The 22,595-nt window shown below is 32.9% G+C and overlaps 1 protein-coding gene across 1 annotated transcript; it reads right to left on the bottom strand.

Annotated features, from left to right (window-relative positions):
- Positions 1-14,272: 14,272 nt before the first annotated feature.
- Positions 14,273-19,410, bottom strand: LOC147393881 (putative alkaline/neutral invertase F). Its single transcript, XM_086456950.1, has 4 exons — positions 18,855-19,410; positions 16,046-16,483; positions 15,372-15,930; positions 14,273-14,861 (listed from the first exon to the last, which is right to left on the bottom strand). The coding sequence occupies exons 1-4, from the start codon at positions 19,338-19,340 to the stop codon at positions 14,563-14,565; spliced, it is 1,782 nt and encodes a 593-aa protein (XP_086313076.1). The 5' UTR covers positions 19,341-19,410; the 3' UTR covers positions 14,273-14,562.
- Positions 19,411-22,595: the final 3,185 nt, after the last annotated feature.

Here is a 22,595-nt window from a genome sequence, read left to right as displayed (position 1 = left end):
AACCCCATAGAACTGAACCGAACCAAACAAACCTTAGTTCAGTTTGGGTTGACTTGGTTCCAATGGCATTTTGGTTTGGTTCCGGTTCTTGTTTAATGAAACCGACCTATGTTTGTTCGATTCCAATTTGGCCTCAAACCGAACCAAGTTGCATCCCTATGTAATTCACCTATTTATATATAATAGGGAGAATCCAAATTTGATTTTGTTTCTTGATTTATCCTTATCCATATTAGCAACTTCCAGATTTGAGGTTATCCAACCTAGAATTTTCTTTCTTAATTTCTCTCCCTTGAATCCTACATGGATTATAAACAAATCCACATGATAAATAGTTCCCCTAATTTTTCAATATTCGACTTAATGCATTGCTTTGGAGTGACTCCGATTCCCTTAGCCATAACTATAGTGAGAGATCCTGACTCTTGATTATTCGAGTATATCTCCCTTGGACACTTCCTTGCTTCGCTCGGATCATACTGACTAAATCTTGATCCCAAGATGACACGAGGCATAATCTTAGGTCTTCATGGTTTTTCCCTCCACATTATTCATAACAAATGTCAATATTGTAAGCCAAGTTGTTTAGCTCCATGTTACCTAGTGTGACGGTACCCTCAATTCAAATTCGAATTCACAATTTAAAATTTAAAATTCTAGAACAAATCCGATTAATAAAAGTGGTTTTATAGAGTGCATTTAGGTTATTTATATTAATCTCAATGTGAGGGCATCCAATTAATATTGATGAAAACAATGGTATATTGGAGGGTTTGTTATGTTCCACAAATCTAGTATGAAATGAATTGCTTGGTACTGATTTGTGGTTCAGTGTATTGGAAGAGAATCCGATAACACTGGTTTGGCCTAATGGACAAACACGATTCAAAGGGAGGGATGAGAATGTATCATAGCATGTCATCTATAAATATTGATGAATCGATAATCCAATCCCTATATTGTTGGATTTATAGAAAGTCCAATGCAATCTCCATCCCCTCTCAACTGCTATTTGGTGATTCAAATCCAAAATATGTGTTTCCAACGTATTGTCCATCCCACTCTCTATTTTTGAGAATGGGATTTTCAAAATCCATTTTGGATAGTAATTTTTGACTCTTTATCCCCCAACTGTTATTTTGGAGAATTATTTTGAATTTGATGGGTCTCAAATGTCCTATTCATCTTCATTTTGGGTTGAATTATAAAATATTAAAATATTTATGGATAACAATTTTGAATAGCATGATTGAAATACATATCCCTTAAATATCCAAAATGATTATCCATAAATATAGGACTATCCATTATGTATAATCATTTGGATATTTCCCTTGGAGTTGCTCTAAGGTTAGTTCGAAGGACCATTGGAGTAGAATTTATTTAGGAAAAATTACTTGGAGGACCTTGATAGAGGGATACCTTTATAAATAGCCCTTGAATTTTGAGCGATGGTTTAATAGTCTATTTAGTGAATTTTTTATTTCTTAATGATCCCTCATTATCGTTGAGGTTATTACTAGTTATTTATTGTTGAGCTCACCAATTTTTTTTTAATGTTAAGCTCACTGCTTTTTATTTATTGTCAAGATCACCACTTTTTATTTTCAAGTTCGACATTTGTTATAGTTGAACTCAAAATTTTTAAAAAAATTATCGAACTCAATAATGAAAAAAATGTAGAGCTTGATGTTGTAAAACCCACCCTTTTTCATTTTTTGACTAAACTACGTAGAAATATCGACTAAAAACTTGACATAATGACTCGACTAGATGATTTCAAATTAAAAAAAATCATCATTGATCAATTTTCATCCAAAAATGAAGAAAAATTTTTGAAACAAAAAACTAGTTATTTTACATGCCTTCAACATGTTTGAAAATAGATTCTTTCTTTTCAAATCTTTTATGTCGGAATAGAGTCTCTAAAACTTGATTGGAATATCGGAAATCTTTTTTTATTTTTATTTATTGAGAAAAATGGTGAGTTCGAATAGTTATGACACATTCGATGTTTCAATCATGAGGAGTGCGGTTCTAAGATTGATTAGAAAGAAAAATTAAACTAAATGGATTATGGCCAATGTTAAATATGCCCCGCAACTTAGCTTAGGCATCCATTTTCACCGTGGCTACCCCACTATCTCACTTTCATCACTTCTTCAGTCATGAAAACAAAAATGGGCGCCCCAACTAAGTTGTTAGGCGCCTTTTAAAACTACCAATAGACTAATTAGAAAGAAATCCCTCCTCCACCAGGTCCTCCAAGTAATATTTAACATTATTGGCGGAGGAGAGAAATTATATTTAGAGAATCACGAGCACGCTTTACAAGTTAAATTAATTGGCATTAATATGATCATCCTTGTGGTCTTTGGGGAAGAAAATAAGCGATTAAGTAAAAGTCGACACAACTTTCAAGAATCCCACGTGAGGGCTATAATTTACAAATCGGTCAATTCCACGGCCTCGCATTTTGCCACTTCCCAAGGTTAAACTTACTCATCAATCATCCCCTCACATCCAATTGTATTTCTTTTATTTTATTCTTTTTTCCTTGAATTAGATTAGATTCCCATGTTCCTGTCATGGAAAATAATTTTATTAACATCGCATATTAAAATGCCACGTATCAAGGCCCACTGCTAATTTGGTTTTATTTGTAAGGTCATAACCTGATTGGCGCCATTGGCCGTCCCCAGTTGTTGCAAAGTAGATAAATGTTTTGCTTACTGTTGCGTGATGCGTGCAACCTCACGAGGGTAGTTTTGTAATTTTTGGGATGACGGTATTGTATTACAAGTGGGCTAATGTGATTTGGTGGGTTCTAGATGCTATGACCTCTCCGATGAGCAAAAACATTTCTTGCAAGGTAGATTATTTGAGTGAGATCGTCAAAATGACAATTACAGTCCTAAATTATGAGTATTTTTATTCATTTTTTAAGTCAAATAATGTTCTAAGGTATATTGATGTAGAAATAACACTTTGACCTCTTATAATTTGTATAATTCCATGTTGACCCACTAACATTTTGACAATTGCACTTACCACCCTTTTCACTAAGGGTGCAACGATTCAAATTGAGAATCAAATTAAGCCGAGAGCTTTAGATTGGTTTGATTCGATTTATAACAAACTTCAATTCGATTTCGGATTAATAAAGTAGAAAACCGACCAATTTGATTCAATTCTTGGTTCATGCCTTATATCAAATCGAATCAAGTTGCACACCTACCTTTTACTAACGTGTTAAAATTTAAATGTTATTTTTACTATTTTATCATCTTATTTTATTTTTTATTAAAAAATAATAAAATTTAAAATGATAATTAAAAATACTCTCATCTAAGCATTCACGCTCTTAAGTATTAAAACAATATCAATAATCTCTAATTAATAGGTCTTTATTTGAGACTTTTTTTATAAAGGCTATTTTTTTTTCTACAAGAAGTTCACAAAAGAGTCGTGATTTTTCGACTCCCCCTTTGACATATTATTCTTCTAATGTGTTATGTGCATAAAATCACAAATATTTTTTCTCAAAATTTGCATTTATACATATTTTTGAAGATGCGCAATTGTATATTCTAAGGTTCTATGCACATGCCACATCAAGAGAGTAGGGGGAGTCTTTTATCATTATTCAATTGGAGATTATTTACAAAGACTTTTTCATAATTTGACTAAAACACCACTTCAACATGCATTTTAGATTTTTTTTTTACCAAAATTTTCAAAGTTTGAATCTTTATTAAAAATTTATTTGAAATTATTATTACTTTATAATTTTCCCTTTCTTTAGAACTCCCACACGAAAATGAAAAGCTATCACCCTACCTTTTGAACCCTTCTTTGTCCTTTCTCTTCTTCCTCTCATCTGTCTCTCTCTCTCATCTTTATTTCTTTAATTATCTTTTGCTTGGGATCTACATTACAAAGTCTTTTACCAGTTTTTTTTTTCAAATTACTTTTGACATTAACTTCAAGGTGTGACGTGTACTTGTAATTTTGACTGTAACTCTTGGATTATTGTAGACCATTGGGTTTGAGTAGAGATTATTTTAATATCCCACATCGTTGTACAATAGGGTGTCCAACAAATAGCTGAGTTGAGGAGGGATATTTTCTAGAGCAACTAATCTCTAGGGTATCTATATCCCCCATCTGAGTACTTGTGTGTACTTCGTGTCCAACTTCATTGGACCTATAGAAGTCTTTCAAACTAATTAACAAAGATCATTTCTCTTATATGTTTCAAGTGCACAAATCCTCTTCCCTTGAAGTAGAACACAAGCATTGGAGAGTATTATCCATTGTCAAAGTAGATTAAAAAGTCAACCCACAATCTTAAAATATGAAAATTAACAAGCATTCATGCATACTTCTATAAATTAATATAACTTTATCGGCCTTTTGTTAAGGTTTAAGAAGCTTGATGGTACTTATAAGTAAGTATTGTTCACTATTTAACACATTACTTCACAACGTGAAAAAAGTCCATATTGGACCATTGAATTTCATAAAATACGACAGATTAAGATGTCAAAAATTTCATTGTAGAGTGTTTTTATTTTTTATTTTTTATTTTTATATATAAAGAATTGAAACCGTCAAATTAATGGAGGATGGGAGAAATTTGACTATTCAAAGTCATCAAATCAAGAAACATAAAAAATTTCAATAGTCCTAAGCCGTCGAAATTTCATTTGTAAAAATTCATGAGCCTTAATCTGTCGAATTTTCCAATTTTCCCTTACTGTTTGTAATATATGTAATTATGAATTTTCTCTTTATAATGGAATCGATATGATTTTTGGATATACCTCAATCTTAAGGGAATCATGTAAAAAAATTTATCCTTTTTGTGTGTTTTATTTTGTTCTTATCTTCTTTTTTTATTATTTTTTAATCCATTTCTCTATACTTTTAGTTATGGATGCAAATTAAGATATCATCTCATATAAAAAAATTTCGTTGAAACGTGATCTTTAACACAATTGCACTTTCACTCAAATGCACTATGCTCAATGGAATAAAATTTGGAAAAAAGATGCTAAGCACATTAGAATCTAGGTTTTAGTCCAATATTTAAACATATTAAGAAAGAGAACAGCAAAATTATAAGATTTCCTTGGATATACCTCTAGGCCAAAAGTCGCTTTCCACTTGATTTGTCTCTCATAAAGATAACAATAGATACTCCCCACCTAATCTTCCTTACTTAAACCTTGATTTCTATATCATTTGGGTTTATTTATACTTCTCTATCATCTTGGTTCTTACCCAACTCCATTTGACTATTAAGAAGAAGATTTTGGAAGAGAGTGAGAGAGAGAGAGAGAGAGGGAATCCCATGAGACAAATAATGTAAGTGGGGTCACCCCCACACTTACTCATTTTCCAATATATATACCCACTTTTAAAATCCAAAGCATACCTGAATGTTTCATTGAATACTACCATTCTTCAATGATTGCCACACTTTTATGTGGGAGCTTCGAATCTGATTGTGGGCCTCCTCCTTAAAATTAGGGTTAGGGTTTTCAATCTCTAACATTAATTTTTATTTTTGGGTAGATGATGAAACTAATCATCCTCCACTCTTGTTATTAAAATAATTCCTCTTTGGGTTGTAGTGATGTATTTCTCATGGCCTAAGGTTTGTCAACTTCTCACTCATTCTCTCTCTTGTTAACAGTTTCTTTTTTGTTTTATCTTTCTTTATGCTTTTGGTTCTATGGGCTGTTGAGCTATTGGTTTGGAAGTGTGGAGTTTGGGTTTATCATTTTATTCTCTTTCAATGAAACAGCAAATGGATCACTAACCCCATTTGAGTCGAGTTATTATTATTATTATAATTAAATTTTTTTAAATAGGTAATCAGAATTTAATAGAGAAGAAAAGAGAATGTACAAAAGGGAGGACGGATGAGAAATCCAACCCGAAAAAAGGAAAACAAAGCCAGACCTATTGAAGTTACTCTTCTAAAATACAAATCCAATCCCATCTTACAAGAAGATCTTCAAAAAATACTCTTCTGAACACCTTAAAAAGCTTATCCCAGTAAAGCAAAAGAGCTAACACTGAGATCACCGTACTATTTACACCCATTTCTATCTCATTGTAGATCCTTTTATTCTGTTCCTTGCAAACAGCCCAACATAGCATGATGAGAGTAATGCTCCACAAAATCCTCTTTGCCTTACAAAAAGACAATTTCCAATGCGCCCAACACTCAAATAAGATTTTAATTGAGCAAGGAAGGCAACCGTAGACTTCAAACAACGAAAGAAAATGATCCCAAATTTGTTGGGTAAATTAGTAATGAAGAAGGATTCCCCATTCACTTTGCATAAGACACAAAAATTGGGTGCAACCATTCCTCTCTTGATGATCTGGTCTCTAACATAAGAAGACGCGCCAAAGCAGCAAGTTAGATAAAAATAGAGATCTTAGAAGGAACTTTAGGTCCGCAAATAGTTGTGATTGGAAAAGCCTCCTCATTGGAATGAACTTTCATTGAATATAAGCAACGCACTGAAAATTCCCCATCCTTATACATAATGGACAAATAATTATTACGCTACTCTTCATCTCATCAACACACGTAATCAACGGTTACATTCTTTGAAGGCAATTGATCAAGAAGAATACACAATTGACTAAGGTTTTAGTTTTCATCAAATTAACATCGGTCTTTTATCGCTATAAGTTCAAGGAAGGTTAATAGAGTACTAAATTGTTATGCGTTTTTATGAAGAGTATAGTGATATACCAAATATTTTTTTAGGATTAGATTGGTAATTAAAGATTAAGATTAGATCAATTAAACGGTTAAGATTTTTATTTTCTTTTCTATATAAACACTAAGGATTTTGTAAATTAATGAATCTTATTATCAGTAGAATCATTTATTTATCAGTCATGCCAATCTCTTAAACAAAGAGTGGTTCTTATTTGGAGTTGGGTTCAGGCCCACATCCCCCATTATGTAGACACCCACTAATGATCTTGTGGATCTTTTCTGATGTCATGTACCACATGAATTGAGTAAGATTGGCTTGTGGGGTCCTCAGTCTTTTTTGTGATTTATTTTGCTTTTTTATTGTTGAATCGCATACACTTAAAAGAATCTTACACAACTACTCCTAATGATGCATTATTTTCTAATCATCTTTCCTAATAAATGCTTAATCTCATTAAATCAAGGTCCCAATCAAGATTATTAACCAAATAATGTCGGTGTTAGAGGAACCCACTCTAAATTTTGTGGGCATCGCAAGATGTATTGTAAACAAAGATTCCCTCACCTCCAAATTTGGGATCACCCATCATCTCAATAATATTATCTTTGGAGGATCACTCCAAAAGGATAACCCAAATAGAATCATAATGGAGGATCACCCAGGGGTGATAGAAAGGAAAATGAATAATTTGCAATGCAGATGATTCATGTTGTAATTGTGGGTTGATTAAAACATTAGAAGGCGAATCAAGAGTCTATACAAGAGTCAGCAAAGATAGGCTGTTAATTGGTACCACTAATAACATGAGCTAGGAGAAATAAATTTGTTAGTTCCCATCTATTTTTTAATATCTAATATTTTCCTTTTCTTAAATGTTTGGTGGTTCAATTTTTTGAGGTATTAACATGTACACCTTGAAAAAAAAATAGCAAAGATAATAAATCACATAAAAACACAATGATTTACGTGGTTCAACAATGTGCCTACGTCCACCGAACAAAATAAGAATAATCACTATTTTCTCATCAATTTTACACTCTTAGAAATTTCTATTTATATAATCGAGAATTATTAAAATGTGTAAAACTCCCCGAAAATAATATTTTCTTAAGAAAATATTGCACGATTGTCCTTTTTGTACTTTTAAAAAAATTCAGACCGGAAACTCCACCCCCTTCACCCCTGCAGCTTTGCGTAGCGCAATAGAATACAAGACATTTACACAACACTCCTACTGTTAGTCTTATACATTTTGGAACATTTATTCTAAGAGAAATTATAATAAAAAAAAACCTAATAAATTTTTTTTTTTTTAAATTAACAACTTTTTAGAAATTATCGAAAAGAATCTAAATCAATGCTTTAAGGGCCGAAAGTTTTTAGCCGATTTTTATTTTATTTTAAAATTCAAAATTTTGGCTCTTTAAGGGCTGAATTTTTTTAATTAAATTCAAAAAAAAAAGTCAACAATCTTGACTGCCACTTTTTTTTTATTATTTTATACATTTAGGAACGATTTTCGATTGTTCTTAATTCTCCAAAATATTTTTGATAATTTCTAAAAAGTTGTTATTCATATTCAAAATATTTTTTATTAAGTTTTATTTATTTATTTATTATTATTATTTATTTTATAATTTCCCCTTTGCTTTACTATTGGCTTAAAATTACTGAAAGACCCTTGTGAGCGGTATTATTATTACAAGTTGTAACAGGAAGTTGATTTCGATACCAAGTAGCACGTGCGATTCACGTTATGAGTGGAATTACCTTTGTATGAAATATCAACAGTTAGAATTCTATAAATGAAATGATGGTGATTTTTTTAACTTTTTTGTAGGGAAAATTACTTATTTGGTGGTAACAACCTTCTTGGTAAAACTTTATTCCTAAATTAAAACACACAAAATACCTTCATGGTCAAATGTAAAAAAAGTAAAAAAAATAATTTGTGCTTCTTAACTTTTATTACATTTGATCTCTAATGATTCTCTATTTCGAAAATTTCATTAATTATAAGTTTTTTCCTCACAGATCTCACGGGATTTAGAATCTATCATTCACATTTGCCCACCTGTATTGAAAGCATTCCCAATATACAAAATTATCACCATTAGATTTCACATGTCATGCAATGAAGGGAATCCTGTGAGATTATGAGCGAAAAATTATCCCTTATTTTTTAGGGTTTCAATTTTCTTACTTTGAACAATCAAACATAATTTGTGATTTAGAGGATGACACTTGCTTTAAACATGATTTTGTCTCAAGAGATTGATGGTAGCCCTAAATTGAGGAGGTAGGTTATTCTCTTATGCTTCTTTGAACAAAAATATTCTGTAGTATTAAGAACAACCAAAAACTGTTCCTAAATGTGCCAAGAAAAAAAAATGTGATTGCAAGAATTGTTAATTTTTATATATAAAAAATATATATATATATTAGTAAAAAAAATAAGTTAAAAATTTTCGACCTTTAAAGGGTCAATTTAGGTTTCTTTTAGTAATTTCTAAAAAATTATTACTTCTTTGTAAAATATATTTTTTATATAATTTTCCCTTTATTCTATAATTGTCGTTTTATAGTTTTGGTGATATCAAGTTAATTGAATGGTTCAATACTTTGTAATCAAATACCTCATCTCCCATTAGAGGCTGAGGCTAGACTCTAGAGGAGTCATCACAACAAGCAATGGGTATCTAATTAAGATGTGTAGCAGACATTGGGTTGAAAAATCATTTTAGACGGGTGGAAGGATCATAGCTCAACGGGTAATAGTTATTCTAGGAATAGAAGGTTGACATTTCATAGAGATCACCTTTTGAAATTTTAATAACTATCTAAGCCATCAAAAACTTATCCTTAGAAACTGAAATTTTTTTAATCACATAAATCTGGGCGTATTGAATGGCATTTTTAATTTACGAAAGTATCATTGTTCATTACAAACTACCCTTGTATGCTTAACACGGCAAGCATTGAGGAATCTGTGAGCACCGAGGAGTCTAGGTAAGACCGATCCTAAACTTTCGGGTTCGGGTTTGGTCCGAGTTTAACATCCAACGGTTAGAACAAAATTGAGACGAAACCGATTTTTCGAGTATTCTTTGATTTTTGTCCGGATGGATAGAACTTAAATTTAAATATTTTAATTTGCAATATTTTTAAACAAAAGTGGATTCAAAGATGTAGCAAAAATATCATGTCTCACCAACTCGTCAAATTAGCATTTGTGTTAAAAGTAATAAAAATAAACATACTATGATAACTTGATTTTCGAGCCCTATTTTAGTTTCGATTCGATTCTGGTTCGGTTCATTTGAGTTTTGGTTTCGATTTAATTTTCAGGTAATGAGCAATTTGTACATCCCTACCCGTGTTGTAGGCACGTGCGCGGGATCATATCCTTTGAGTCACTTAAACCTTTGAAGTTTTAATAAAAATATTAAAAACCTGCGTTGGTTTATACTGGGCTTGTATCGTTAATAAGATTGTCTATTGGGCCTGTTTAGCCCGACCTTTCCTGTCCAGTAAACGAGTTCTATGTGGCCCGATTTTGAATAATGCACACAAATTGCTTAAAATACAGAACTTCTATTGGCACTCCAAATTTTAGTTATTACACCCAAATAAAAATAAAGAATAACTGCCATGTGTCGTATATTTTGGGCCTCTAACCTCGTCAGTATCTGGCACATCTCTATACGGACCTGTACATCAACATTTGCTAACCTCTATGGACCTAAAAATCAAAATTAAGATTGACCATTCACTTTTGAATGATCATTTAAATGCAACCAATTTTTTTTTTTCATTACTTCCTATATTTTTTTTTTCTTCCTTTTGCCAATGGATTATGTTATTAGAAATGAATACAAATTTTCAGCTTATTAGCTTGACATCATTCATTGTGTGATAAGTATTTAATCGTCACAACTTAATTATTTGATTTCTTGTACTTCTTCTCATTTAAATGGGCCGTAAAAACTAGTTAGTCATAGCGTAAAAAAAAAAAAGATAAATTTGTAAGATATTTATTCGAGAAATTACTTTATGAAATTGATTGTGATCAAGAAGGAACATGTTAATAGATTTAGCATAGTAGAAATGAAGATAATGAGATTAATTATTTGAATTCTAGTACTTCTCCGAGAAAGTACTTTATAGATTGTGATGAAGAAGAAATATATGTTAATGAATTTAACATAGTAGAAATGATGATATTGAGAGTGACTAGTGTAAAGCCAAACCCTAAAAATAAAAATGTGTCTGTGACTATGCAAGTAAGAGTATTCCTAGGAAGTGATAAACTTAAAAGAAAACTGAAGAACGAAGTTGAAATTCTAAATTTTTTTATGATTACATTGTAACTTTTAATTTGCTACTATAATTTATGCATTTTGGGTATTCCAAAGAGATTTACGAAGATTCAAACTCAAAAAATGAAAAAAAAAAAATATGATTCACAACTTTTTAATTACTATTAAGATCGGCAGTTTTTTTAATATTGTCAAACTTGACAATAACTAAATGTATACAATAAAAAGTGGTGAAGTCAACCGTAAGCGGTGAAGTCAACCGTAAGCAGTGAATTCGACTATAAGTTAAAAAGTGGTGAACTAAACACTAAGTGGTGAATTCGACACTAAAACACTTGTCTTTCTATGGGTCATAGTTCTTCAAACCAATTTGAAGCTCAATTGTCTCCTTAAACTTGCAGTTCTTATCCTTGGAATCTCACATTACCTGCCCAATGACTTCCCTTAAGACATCTCGGGGACTGATCACCATGAAAACTCATTGTCCAAATTTAGTTTGAGACGGACCTCTTCGGTACTTATTCTCCTCATCAAAGAGAATATTTTCAGTTAATATGTTGTTTACAATCCTTTATGGGTGAATGGGAAATCGACTCCAAACAATTCTTACTCGTCATGGTTTGAATTTGTATGGTTTATGGAATTCTTGATTTTGTTAGTAAAACTCTTTAGTCTCACATCAGATAGGTTGAAAGAAAATATCAAGTTCTTATATAGAACTTTTCATATTACTTAAGTGAATATGAGAGAGATTTGGGTAAGCTCACGCATGAGCAATCGGCCATGGGCTCAAAAAGGATTTAAAACCCATGTTCCGAAAATCCTTAGTATGTGTGCATGCACACGATGCATGGACAAGTGGGGTACGAAATGATATTACAGATGATCTTGGAAAAAGGAATAGATGCACTACATAATAAGTATATGTCCTTCTATATAGGATTTAAATAGTTAACCCATGGAAATTACTAATATGTACATATTTTCCTAAAAATAATGAACCATATGTCAACTTTTTAATATTTATGAAAATAGTCATATATCGAAAATTGTGAATGTATTTCTTAAGTATATGGACAACTTGATAATGATCGATTGATGCAATTTAGTTGAATGTAGGTTCACAAGGATAAATAAGTAAATAGCAATTGTGATTATACAATATACATAACTGTTTTGATAGAAATAAAAAAACCTACAAAATTAGATATATGAACATTTTCTCAAACCTTAAAAAATAGGATATTCGATAATTTTCCAAAACATTATGCATGTGACCACAAATGCATTTAAAATGAAAGTAGTCACACTTATTGGAATTTTAAATGAGAGAAGATAACCAGGCCCTTTTGAATGCACGCGAGGTTATTAATCTTAAATACTAGTGACATTACATGCTAATTCAGCCATGAATAGAGGGAAAAAGGAAAAATTGAAGTTTGAGAAGTTAATAATTCAACCATGAGATATTAGAGAAAACTAAAAATCAATTAAAAAAAGAAAGCAAAGAAATCTCATCTGAATTATGCAACCATTCATTGTTTGACTCTCTTATTTAACACAAAAATATATTAAATTAAATTATATGTTTAAAAAATATATTTAATTAGTACAAAAGAGTCGAATGCAGATTAAAGATGATTATGATCATCAGATTTTTCCCAATTTTTTCATCATCTACTCCTTCCTATTTTTCTTGATTAACAAAATATATAACAATTAGATCAACAATATAAAATTTTATTAAAATAATTTACTCATCATCGTCCTCAATTTCACTGATTATGAATCTCTCTTATAGAGATTGATACAACTAAGGAAGGAAAGAGAAACGTGTTCGATTGGATGTTTTTCTAGCTGTCTATGTTTCAGAACAAATGAGTTTTTTTATTTAGGATTTAAATATGTAACGAAAATTGTTAATAGGTACATATTTTTCTGAAAATACTGAACTATATATCAACTTTTGAATATTTATGAAAATAATCATACATCCAAATTCGTAATTGGTACAAGGCTATTGGTTGGATTACAATGTCTTTCTGAGTTCTTTCAAAGACTCAAAGAGCTGATAGTAGTAAATCATCATCATCCCCAATTTCAATGATTATGAATCTCTCTAAATGAGAACTTTGTTAGCTGTTGATACTTTGTTAGTTGTTGATATCTCAGGATAGAGAAGAGGATGAAGAAGATGGGATCAAAAGTCAAGATCACAAGTACACTTTCGAAAAAGACATGGTTATGTATTACAACTCCTATATATATATAGGTGGCGTTCGGAGGCCCTACGGAGAGCGAAACATTGTGCAAAACATTTTTTCATTGTATGTGTTAGAAGTTTCATAATGGGCTGATTTTTTGTGAGGATGATCTCTAATCAAAAGTGGTTTACAAAAATATGACAGTCCACGATTCTTCAACTTGTAAATTAGGGTTAGAAGTTTTAGAATGACCTGATTTTTTATGAGGATGATATCTTCATCATAGAAATAAAAAAATAAAAAAATGTGTTTGTGATGATAAAAGTAAGAGAAGTCCGAGGAATTGATAAACTTAAAGAATAATGATTGAGATTATTAAATCACATGCAACGAAGAAGGCCAATTACCACCAAAACTTTACACTACCTAAAACTAAAATTCCTCATTTGATTTGGCTGTAAGGACATTAAGATAAAGAGTCATGCTGGAGTGACCTCAAGATTGTACCTCACATCGCACATCTTGAAGTGATAGTGCGTAGGAACCATAGATGCTTTTTTGACTTGTATCTTGATGAAAAAGCACCTATGATTCCTACACACTTCCATTTCAAGATGTGCAAAATGAAGTACAATCTCGAGGTCACTTCAGCACTATTCTAAGATAAACGACTTGGAAAAAAGAAGGAAAATGCTAGAATGACACAAACGGAGACACAAGGTTGACACAAATGATGTGATGGCGCGCACATAACCGTAGATGCTTTTTACTTGTATCTTGTGGAAAAGCATATACGGTAATGTGCATGACACCCCATCATTGTGCCACCCCTGTGTCTCCCTTTGTGTCACCCCAGCACGACTCAAGAAAGAATGGAAGAGAATCATAATTGATATTGGTTTGAAACAAGGCTTTTTCTTCCTATAGTATACCTTGACCACACAGTAAAACAGGGGAGCCATTTATCCCAGAGTGAAGTAATGTTGAATGAAAATTAAGAAACAAGAATTATAGAAAACCCATTTATTAATGAGTAAAGAAACTCCTAAAAGCATGTATACAAGTTCACCTGTCAATCATCATAAGTACTTTCTCTGAATCGAAATATATCAAATGGTCAATATTGCCTAAACAAAATTTTCAGTTTAGTAACATATGATTTGTATCGATAGATTCTATATTGCTATGCTTGTAATACTACCTACGTCAGCTATACTCTTTATATTATCTACTTTTTGTCTTTCAAAGATTTGGATAGATTTCTCATGCAGTGTCACCATCTTACCAACCTCAACAAGTCCATGAAGCTGAACGTGTAAGCCGTGGCTTTGCAACCTTCTTGTCCTCTTCGAGCGAGATCATGATGAGATTCGAAGGGTTCTCAATCATCATCTTCGCAACTAGGTAGCCCGCAATGCTCCATGTCTGGTACTTCCTCGCTTGCTTCCCAATGTACCGCCCAGCCTTCCCATCATAATACTCAGGCCAGCCATCCTTGGAGAGGCGCTGTTCCACTAATTCTATAGCTCTCTTGGCAATTTGAGGTCTACCACTCTTGATACATGCCGCTGTAAATAACCATAGCAGAACTACAATCCGAAACAACATGAACCAAAGGTGGTTAGTCCATTAGCAAGACACATTAACAGCAGCTCTTCCTTTTCTAGATTAATTCCTACCACAGGTGGAACTAATGTCCTAGGTGGGAAGAAGTTCTCTATAAAAACTAATCAATAGGAAACTTGAAATTCTATTTTGGCATTAGAGGACGCTTGAAAGTTTTTAAAATTTTGTGATCTATAACCTGTGGCATCCAATCATGTTTTTGAATCCTACATGGAGATGCGGCCGCCTAACTTTCCTTATTGACTCAGTAAGGAAAGGTTTTTTTTTGAAACACTTGTTCTACTATCGAAAGTATGCCCTAATCAATCAATTGAAACAACCCAACGAAAATGTCCGATTCCCCATGCACACTGATTGGGTTAGTCCCATAATGTGACCTTTTAAGGTTGGATATCAAACTTTGCAAACTTTTCTCAGCACATATAGATATGGTGCAATAGTGCAGCAACATAAAGAATAGTTTACACACTCACCTGGCCAAGACCCGCCATTATGGTAGCTCCAGCGAGTGTTCTTTGGATCGCACCCTGTAATTGTCCTCCACTGATGTCCTTCCAAAGCTGGGTAGACTATCTTCAAAGGCATATCACCGATCAAGTCCTCCCATCGCTCCTCAAACAACTCCATAATGGCTGTTTCCTGCAGCGGTGTAGCTAAGGAACTCAAGATTGCAATGCAGTTCCCAATCAAGAACCATCGGAAATCCATTCGAGCTGGGCTCACATTACCAATGAAGTACCCGCCTCGAAGAGGCATGAAATCGAAAACCCAATCAGGAATAGAATCTGGGATGACATTGAACTTATTCACAGCAGTGTGAGAGTACTCCTCAGTGCGATATCGGTAGATATTGTTGAGTTGGGTGAAATCGAGCCAGAAGTAGGTGCGAATGTGGAAGCTCAAAGCTGTGACCCGCTGATCGATCCGCTCCATCAGTTCTTTGCCACCACATTCTGGCTTCAGCATTTGTTGTGCACACCTCAATGCAAAGAAAAATAGTGCCTGGATCTCTATGGGATACCCATAGATGCCCTGCTCAAAGAAGTGCCACTATTGTTGGTAATCTAGAAATATCATCCAATCACAAACATAAGAAATTTGAGACAACAATATTCCAAACGAGAAAACAAAAATGAAGAAAACTCACCATCCTCCTATCGATCATACTACAACCATCTGCGCAAAGTAAAGTGGGGAAGGTATCAAAGCCATCTGAGAGGCATAAGTTAAGAATCAACTTCATACCCCTCTGCATCTCTGGCATCTCAGACAGGGTGTGATCACCTGTGCACTTGGTATACGACCTTAGAAGTATTATCCACCAGAATCCTGAGTCAACAGGAGCAACCCTTCCGATAGCACTACCACCAAAGTCAGCTATTAGGGTTTCCTTTCCTCGGTGTGAGTCGAAGAGGACCTTGAAACTGGCTGGCATGACACCTTCACCAAGTGTGAAGTTGTCGATCCTTTTTTCCCAACCTTGGAGATGAAGAGTCTTTAGTAGGAAGTTTTTTACAATTTCAGGTTCTGGGACATTTTTCATAAGGTAGGCTAAACCGCTAGGCACAAAATCTCTCACGAAGACCTGCCATTGCAAGTTAAAAAAAAATTTAATTTGTAAATGTATGGATGATGAATGAAACAAGAAACAATTCTAAAGAATCGGACCTGCATCTTACATGTAGAAAAAAAACGTATGAGTAAACTATTTTTTTTTTTTAATTATTGTCTAACTCTAATGAACCACTGACAAGGAAGAGATTTCCTAGGGGATCTCACATCTTATTGATGCTTTTGGGCTTCATCACATGAAGCATGATGAGGCCGAGATGACTCACCTAAATCATCTCAATATCTTTCAAGAGCAAGATGAGATATTCAATGTGATTCATCTAATTGCATCATATCTCATATGACAATCGAGATACACCATGCAATATTTAAAATTCTTGGTCAAATTAGTAAAATTTAACCAAGTCAATCAATTTTTTGAATAAATATATTTTAAAAAATAATTATAAACTGAGTAAAAGGATTTTAAATCTCATCTGAGACAAACAAGATGAATTAAATAGATATCAATGGAGAGAAACACAAGATGCAATACTGAGTTATAAACCATGACCCGGAGGAAAAATTGATCATAATTGATTATCTCAATCATAAAAAATGCGAGACAAGATTTCAGGTATGGGAGTAGGATTTTAATCTTAGGTGTAGATACCAACTCCTTTCACATGCTAATACACCTATAAAGAAGACACAAAAATTTACTGATCTTTCTGGGATCCTATCAGGATGGACACACAATGTCCACCAAACGGTTGAGATGGGAAAAGAATCACCAAAAATTCCAAGATAAATACAAATGAAATCATCCTTTCTATTTTTCAGAAATTTTGCTTGAGTAGGTAAAATTTTATTCTTCCATTGGATGAGGCAACAAATTCTCGAACCTTACCTTTCAATTTAATGTCAACCTCATCAATTAAACAAGGAAAGATACCCTTAATGGGCCATTTAAATCAATAGGTTCCTTAGCGACTACACCATCATGGTCACTGAGATGGTGTCCATCATATATGTTTTCCTATTTAATACAATGACCTTAGTTGGGATTGGGAGATCAAGAAAATACCAGAATTGGTTTAGTGTGAAAGCGAAGTTTGGTTGACAGTTGTTCTTAAAAAACTGTTTGTGTCAACTAAAGAATTTGAACATACTTAAACATTTCAGTGGGGGAGTAATGCTGAGGTGACATTGGGATTTACTGCGATCCTCACATTTCTGAGGTGGAGGTGCACACATAACCGTAGATACTTTTACTCGTATCTCGAGGAAACAAAGCAGTAAGAATCACAGTGAAAAACAAAATCCCCCCAGGATTTTCCTTAAGGTAGGGCTTGTAGCATTAATTAGACCACTACAAGCAAAAGATGAAAATTAATATATTAAAAAAAAAAACAAGATTAAAAAATTATTTGAAATATCATCCACTAAAACATAGTAACAAAACAGATAAAGTGGTTTTGTGATTCGATTTAATGTTTTATGCATGCTTATGAATCATTTTCATGGGAATATCTTCTCATCTCAACTATCTGTTTCATACCTTGACTCCAACGTGGATTGAACAAATAACTTTTCGTTTTGTATAAGAAAATTATAATCTGAACTTTAAAAAAGAAAAATGATTATCTAAGTATTTCTATTTTTATATGACTGAGATGGAAGCAAAATTGAGATTTCCTATGGATCAGTTTCTTCGATAAACCTCAGCCGTTCATTGGACACTAAAAATTTTCAAATAAAATCACGGTCCATTATGGATCGAGAGAAATGGAGAGATGAGAAGAGAAAATAAATGAGTTTCTCTCTATTTCTCTTATTTGATTTGTCAAGAGGAGGAGATAAGAGAAACGAAAACGAAAAAAAGGTGAATTTTCTTTCTTAAACAATAAGAAATCCTTTTAAAATATTTTATAATTTTAACTCTCCCCTATATCTCTTTTAAGACATTTTTAAATTCCAAAGCTATCCCAATTTCTCTCCTGTCAATCCAAACATGATGGAGAGAAAAGTTTATTTTCTGTTTTCTTCTCTTCTCTTCTGTTATCTCCACTTCTCTCAGTCCAAAGTCCAAACATAGTGGGAGTCGGAGTCGATTAAATAAAGCGAAACGCAAAGCAGACCGGAAACTAATAAAGCCAGCTTCGATCTTCACATTTATCTTCTTTTTAAAAAAAATTTAACTCTGATCTCTATTAGTTTTACTAAAATTCCTAGAGGATTCGATTCTAACCTGAATCGGATAACAAATCGCAGAAAAATTATTGTTGATTCCTAAAAACATTCAAGATCAAGACTGATAATGGTGATCCATGGTTAAAACAAACAGAACACATTCAGAATGCCAAACGACATGATGTTGGATTTAAGAGAGAGAGAGAGTTCACCTGGTTATAGTTCAGAGCTTCCACGCTTGGATCCAGAGCGGCGAGTGTTCCAACTGGCTTTTCTTTGAAGAACACGACCGATTTCTTCAGATTTTCCCAAGCTTCTTCCACCATAGAACTGTTATCTAAGTTCGTCCAGTAACCTGTAGACAAAGCCGTCTCAAAACAATCCAGATTCCCCTGTACGCTTGGAGATGGTTTCAACACCGATGCCTTGAGACTCAAATCTTCTGAAATCGCTTCAGATGTCTGCATTCGCACAGATTTCTTTTCCATTTCTTCATCCGTTACTTTCTTCGAATCCAAAGATTGCTCAGATTTTGGAGATTCCACATTTTCCAATCCAGAGATCGAAGTATTGTTTTCTAATTCAAGTGAGAATATGAGATCCTCATTTGAAGTGACGATGCATTCGTCTTTCTCTGCCATATTCTCATAAACTTGAGATTTCGAGTCGGAAGAGGGAGACAAACTCGCGCGAACCATTTTGTTTAGGATTTGGACTTTAGAGACAGAGAGAGAGAGAGAGAGAGAGAGAGAAGAAAGAGAGCGAAATGGACCAATACATTCAAGGCAATTTATAGCTCGCACTCGCATGGTGGAATGCGGAGCGATGATGAAGTGACTTGAGAAAATTCTCTTTGCTTGTGGGACCCACATCTACAAGTTCTAGAAGCTAGGGATTTTTTTTTCCTTCTACCTCAAACACAAACGGTTGAGATCAAATCACTAATCTCGATGAAATCTGTATACGTTGTAGCTTGTTTGTAAGCGTTGGGAGTAAATATCATTTATAGCCCCACCACTACGGGATCAGTTTTGCATTTTATGGTTTTGGTTTTGGTTGTTGTAGCCTAAAAGCAGAGCGTATCAGTGGCAGCCTGAACGTGGGACATATCAGAGAATATTATAGTGGTTATTAATAAGGTACATTCTAAAGCTAATGTGCGCCAGACAGGTGGGCATACTTACTTACTCGGTCGTGATAACCTGACTCTCCACGTGGTATACTCAAAATACTCTCCTGACGTGGCATGTGCTAGAACCATAGAATTTTTGCCTTGGGATACAAACTCAAATAAATCTGGTATTCTTACCTTTTTGATATGGATTTCGTACAAAAATTTGAGTAAGATCAAAACTTCATACCTGATTATTAGGATCGATTATCAATCATAAAGACATAAGATCAAAGAAAAAATAATCACACACAGATAGATTGTGATCAAGAAGCAACATGTTAATAGATTTACCATCGTAGAAATGAAGATGATGAGATTAATTATTTGATTTCTAGTACTTCATCTAATTTAAATGAGAGTGAAATATGGATAGTCATAACGACAAAAACCATAAGTTTGTCGCATGTTTTTCAAGAAATTACTTTATGAAATAGATTGTGATGGAGAAACAATGTATGTTAATGTGTTTAACATAGTAAAAATGATGATATTAGAGTGACAAGTGTAAAGCCAACTCCTAAAAATAAAAATAAAATTGTGTTTGTGATGATCCAAGTAAGAGTAGTCCTAGGAAGTGATAAACTTAAAAGAAAAATGAATAACGAATTTGAAATTCTAATAATTTTTATTATTACATCATAATTTTTTATTTGTAAATATAATTTATCTATTTTGAGTATTTCGAGGAGACATATCCAATATCAAACTCAAACAATGAAGAAAAAAATTATGATACAAGGTTGAATTCACCATATTTTAATTATTGTCGAGATCAATGAATTTTTTCTTATGAAAATATTGTCAAACTTGATAATAATTAAATATACACGATAAAAAGTGGTGAAGTAGACCCTAAGTGGTGAATTCGACTCTAAGTTAAAAAGTAGTGAGTTCAACATTAAGTAATTTAATGTTGACTTAGATAATTAAAAGTGGTGAACTCGACACTGAAATGCATGTCTTCCTATAGGTCATTGTTCTTCAAAACAATTTGAAGCTCAATTGTCCCTATGAACTTGCGGTTCTTATCCTTGGAATCTCACATTGGCTGCCTAATGGCTTCCCTTAAGGACATCTTGGAGATTGACCACTAGGAAAACTCACAGTCAAAATTTCAACCTGGGTTTTTTTTATTTTGGAGATATGTATTATGGGTCTATCTTCATCCCTGGCTTGACATATTTGGGACCATAGTCTTAAATATAGTCAACTTGAAAGGTGAACACTCATCTGAAATAGCTTTCTAAGCCAACTCGAAAATCTAAGTCAAATTAGAAATAAAGTCGAGATATGTGATTATATTTAGAGTCCCGTTCAGCACCCTAAGCTTTACCCTACATTTTAACAAACGTGTTTTGTCTTACATGGGTTAGAAGTTTTGGAATGGGCTGATTTTTGGTGAGGATGATCTCTATGGTGAGGAGGAGATCATCCTCACCAAAAATCAGCCCATTCCAAAACTTCTAACCGCTTAAAAAATGGTTTACAAAAAATGGACGATACATGATTTTTTAATTTGTAAACATGGGGTTAAAAATTTCGGAATGGGCTGATTTTTGGTGAAGTTGATCTCCTCACCATAGAGATCATCCTCACCAAAAATCAGCTCATTCCAAAACTTCTAACCCATGTAGGACAAAACACGTTTGTTAAAGTGTAGGGTAAAACTTAGGGTGCTGAACATTTCCCTTATATTTAATACCTATTGTAAATGTTATTAAAAAATCTACAAATTTTTTAGTTCAAGTAAGTCACTATGAGCCATGATGTGTAAGTGGGGCCCACACTTTGTTTGAGACAGGTCCACTTGGTTACTTATTCTCCTAATCAAAAAGAATATTTATTTGTTAGTAAATTGTTTAAAACCCTTTATAGGAGAATGAAAAATTATCTCTAAACAACCCAACTAGTCATGATTTATTTTTGTGTTATTTGTAGAACTCTTAAATTTTATTAATGAAACTCTTAAGTTTCACATCGGATAGGTAGAAAGAAAATGTATAGTTCTTATATAGAATTTCTCATATCACTTAAGTGAATATGAGAGAGAGCCTTGGATAAACCCACGCATGCGCAAGGGCCCATAGGTTTAAGAAGAACTTAAAACCCGTGGCCCAAAAATCCTTAGTGCCTATGTGTGCGTAGGGGGTGCAAATCTTAATGATTGCTAATAGCTACAAATTTTTAATATTTATAAAAATAATCATAGATCTAAAATTGTAATTGTATTTCTTAAGGATAAATAAGTAAATAGCAACTATGTTTATACAATATACATAATTGTTTTGATAGAAATAAAAAATTATAAAATTAGATATATGGATATTTTCATAAATCAAAAAAAAAAAACAAAAAAAAGTTCCCTCCATGTGATCACAAATGCATTTAAATGAGAGAAGTAGTCACACTTATTAGAAATTAAAATTATCTTCATGATCACTAGACCCTTATAAATGCAAACGAGGTTATAAATCTTAAATACTACATAACCAATTCAACCGTGAATAAAGGGAAAGAGGAAAAATTGAAGTCTAGAAAGTCAAATTCAACAAAGAGATATTTGAGAAAACCAATTAAGAAAATAAGGGAAAGTTAAATTCAACAATGAGATATTTGAGAAAACCAATTAAGAAAAGAAGGTAAAGAAATCTCATCAAACTCTCTTATTCAGCCCAAATATTTCTTAGTCAAATTCTCAATAACTTCAGTTGGAATCTTTTATTTTTGTGACAAATTATTGGATTATTTGGAACTAAAGGAAAAAAAGAAATTAAAATTA

The sequence above is a fragment of the Akebia trifoliata genome, chromosome 10, assembly GCF_017979445.1.
Source record: "Akebia trifoliata isolate Shusen 1 chromosome 10, ASM1797944v1, whole genome shotgun sequence".
Classification (NCBI taxonomy): Eukaryota; Viridiplantae; Streptophyta; class Magnoliopsida; order Ranunculales; family Lardizabalaceae; genus Akebia; species Akebia trifoliata.
The sequence above is the reverse complement of the archived record's forward strand: the minus strand, read 5'-3'. Positions and strand labels throughout refer to the sequence as shown.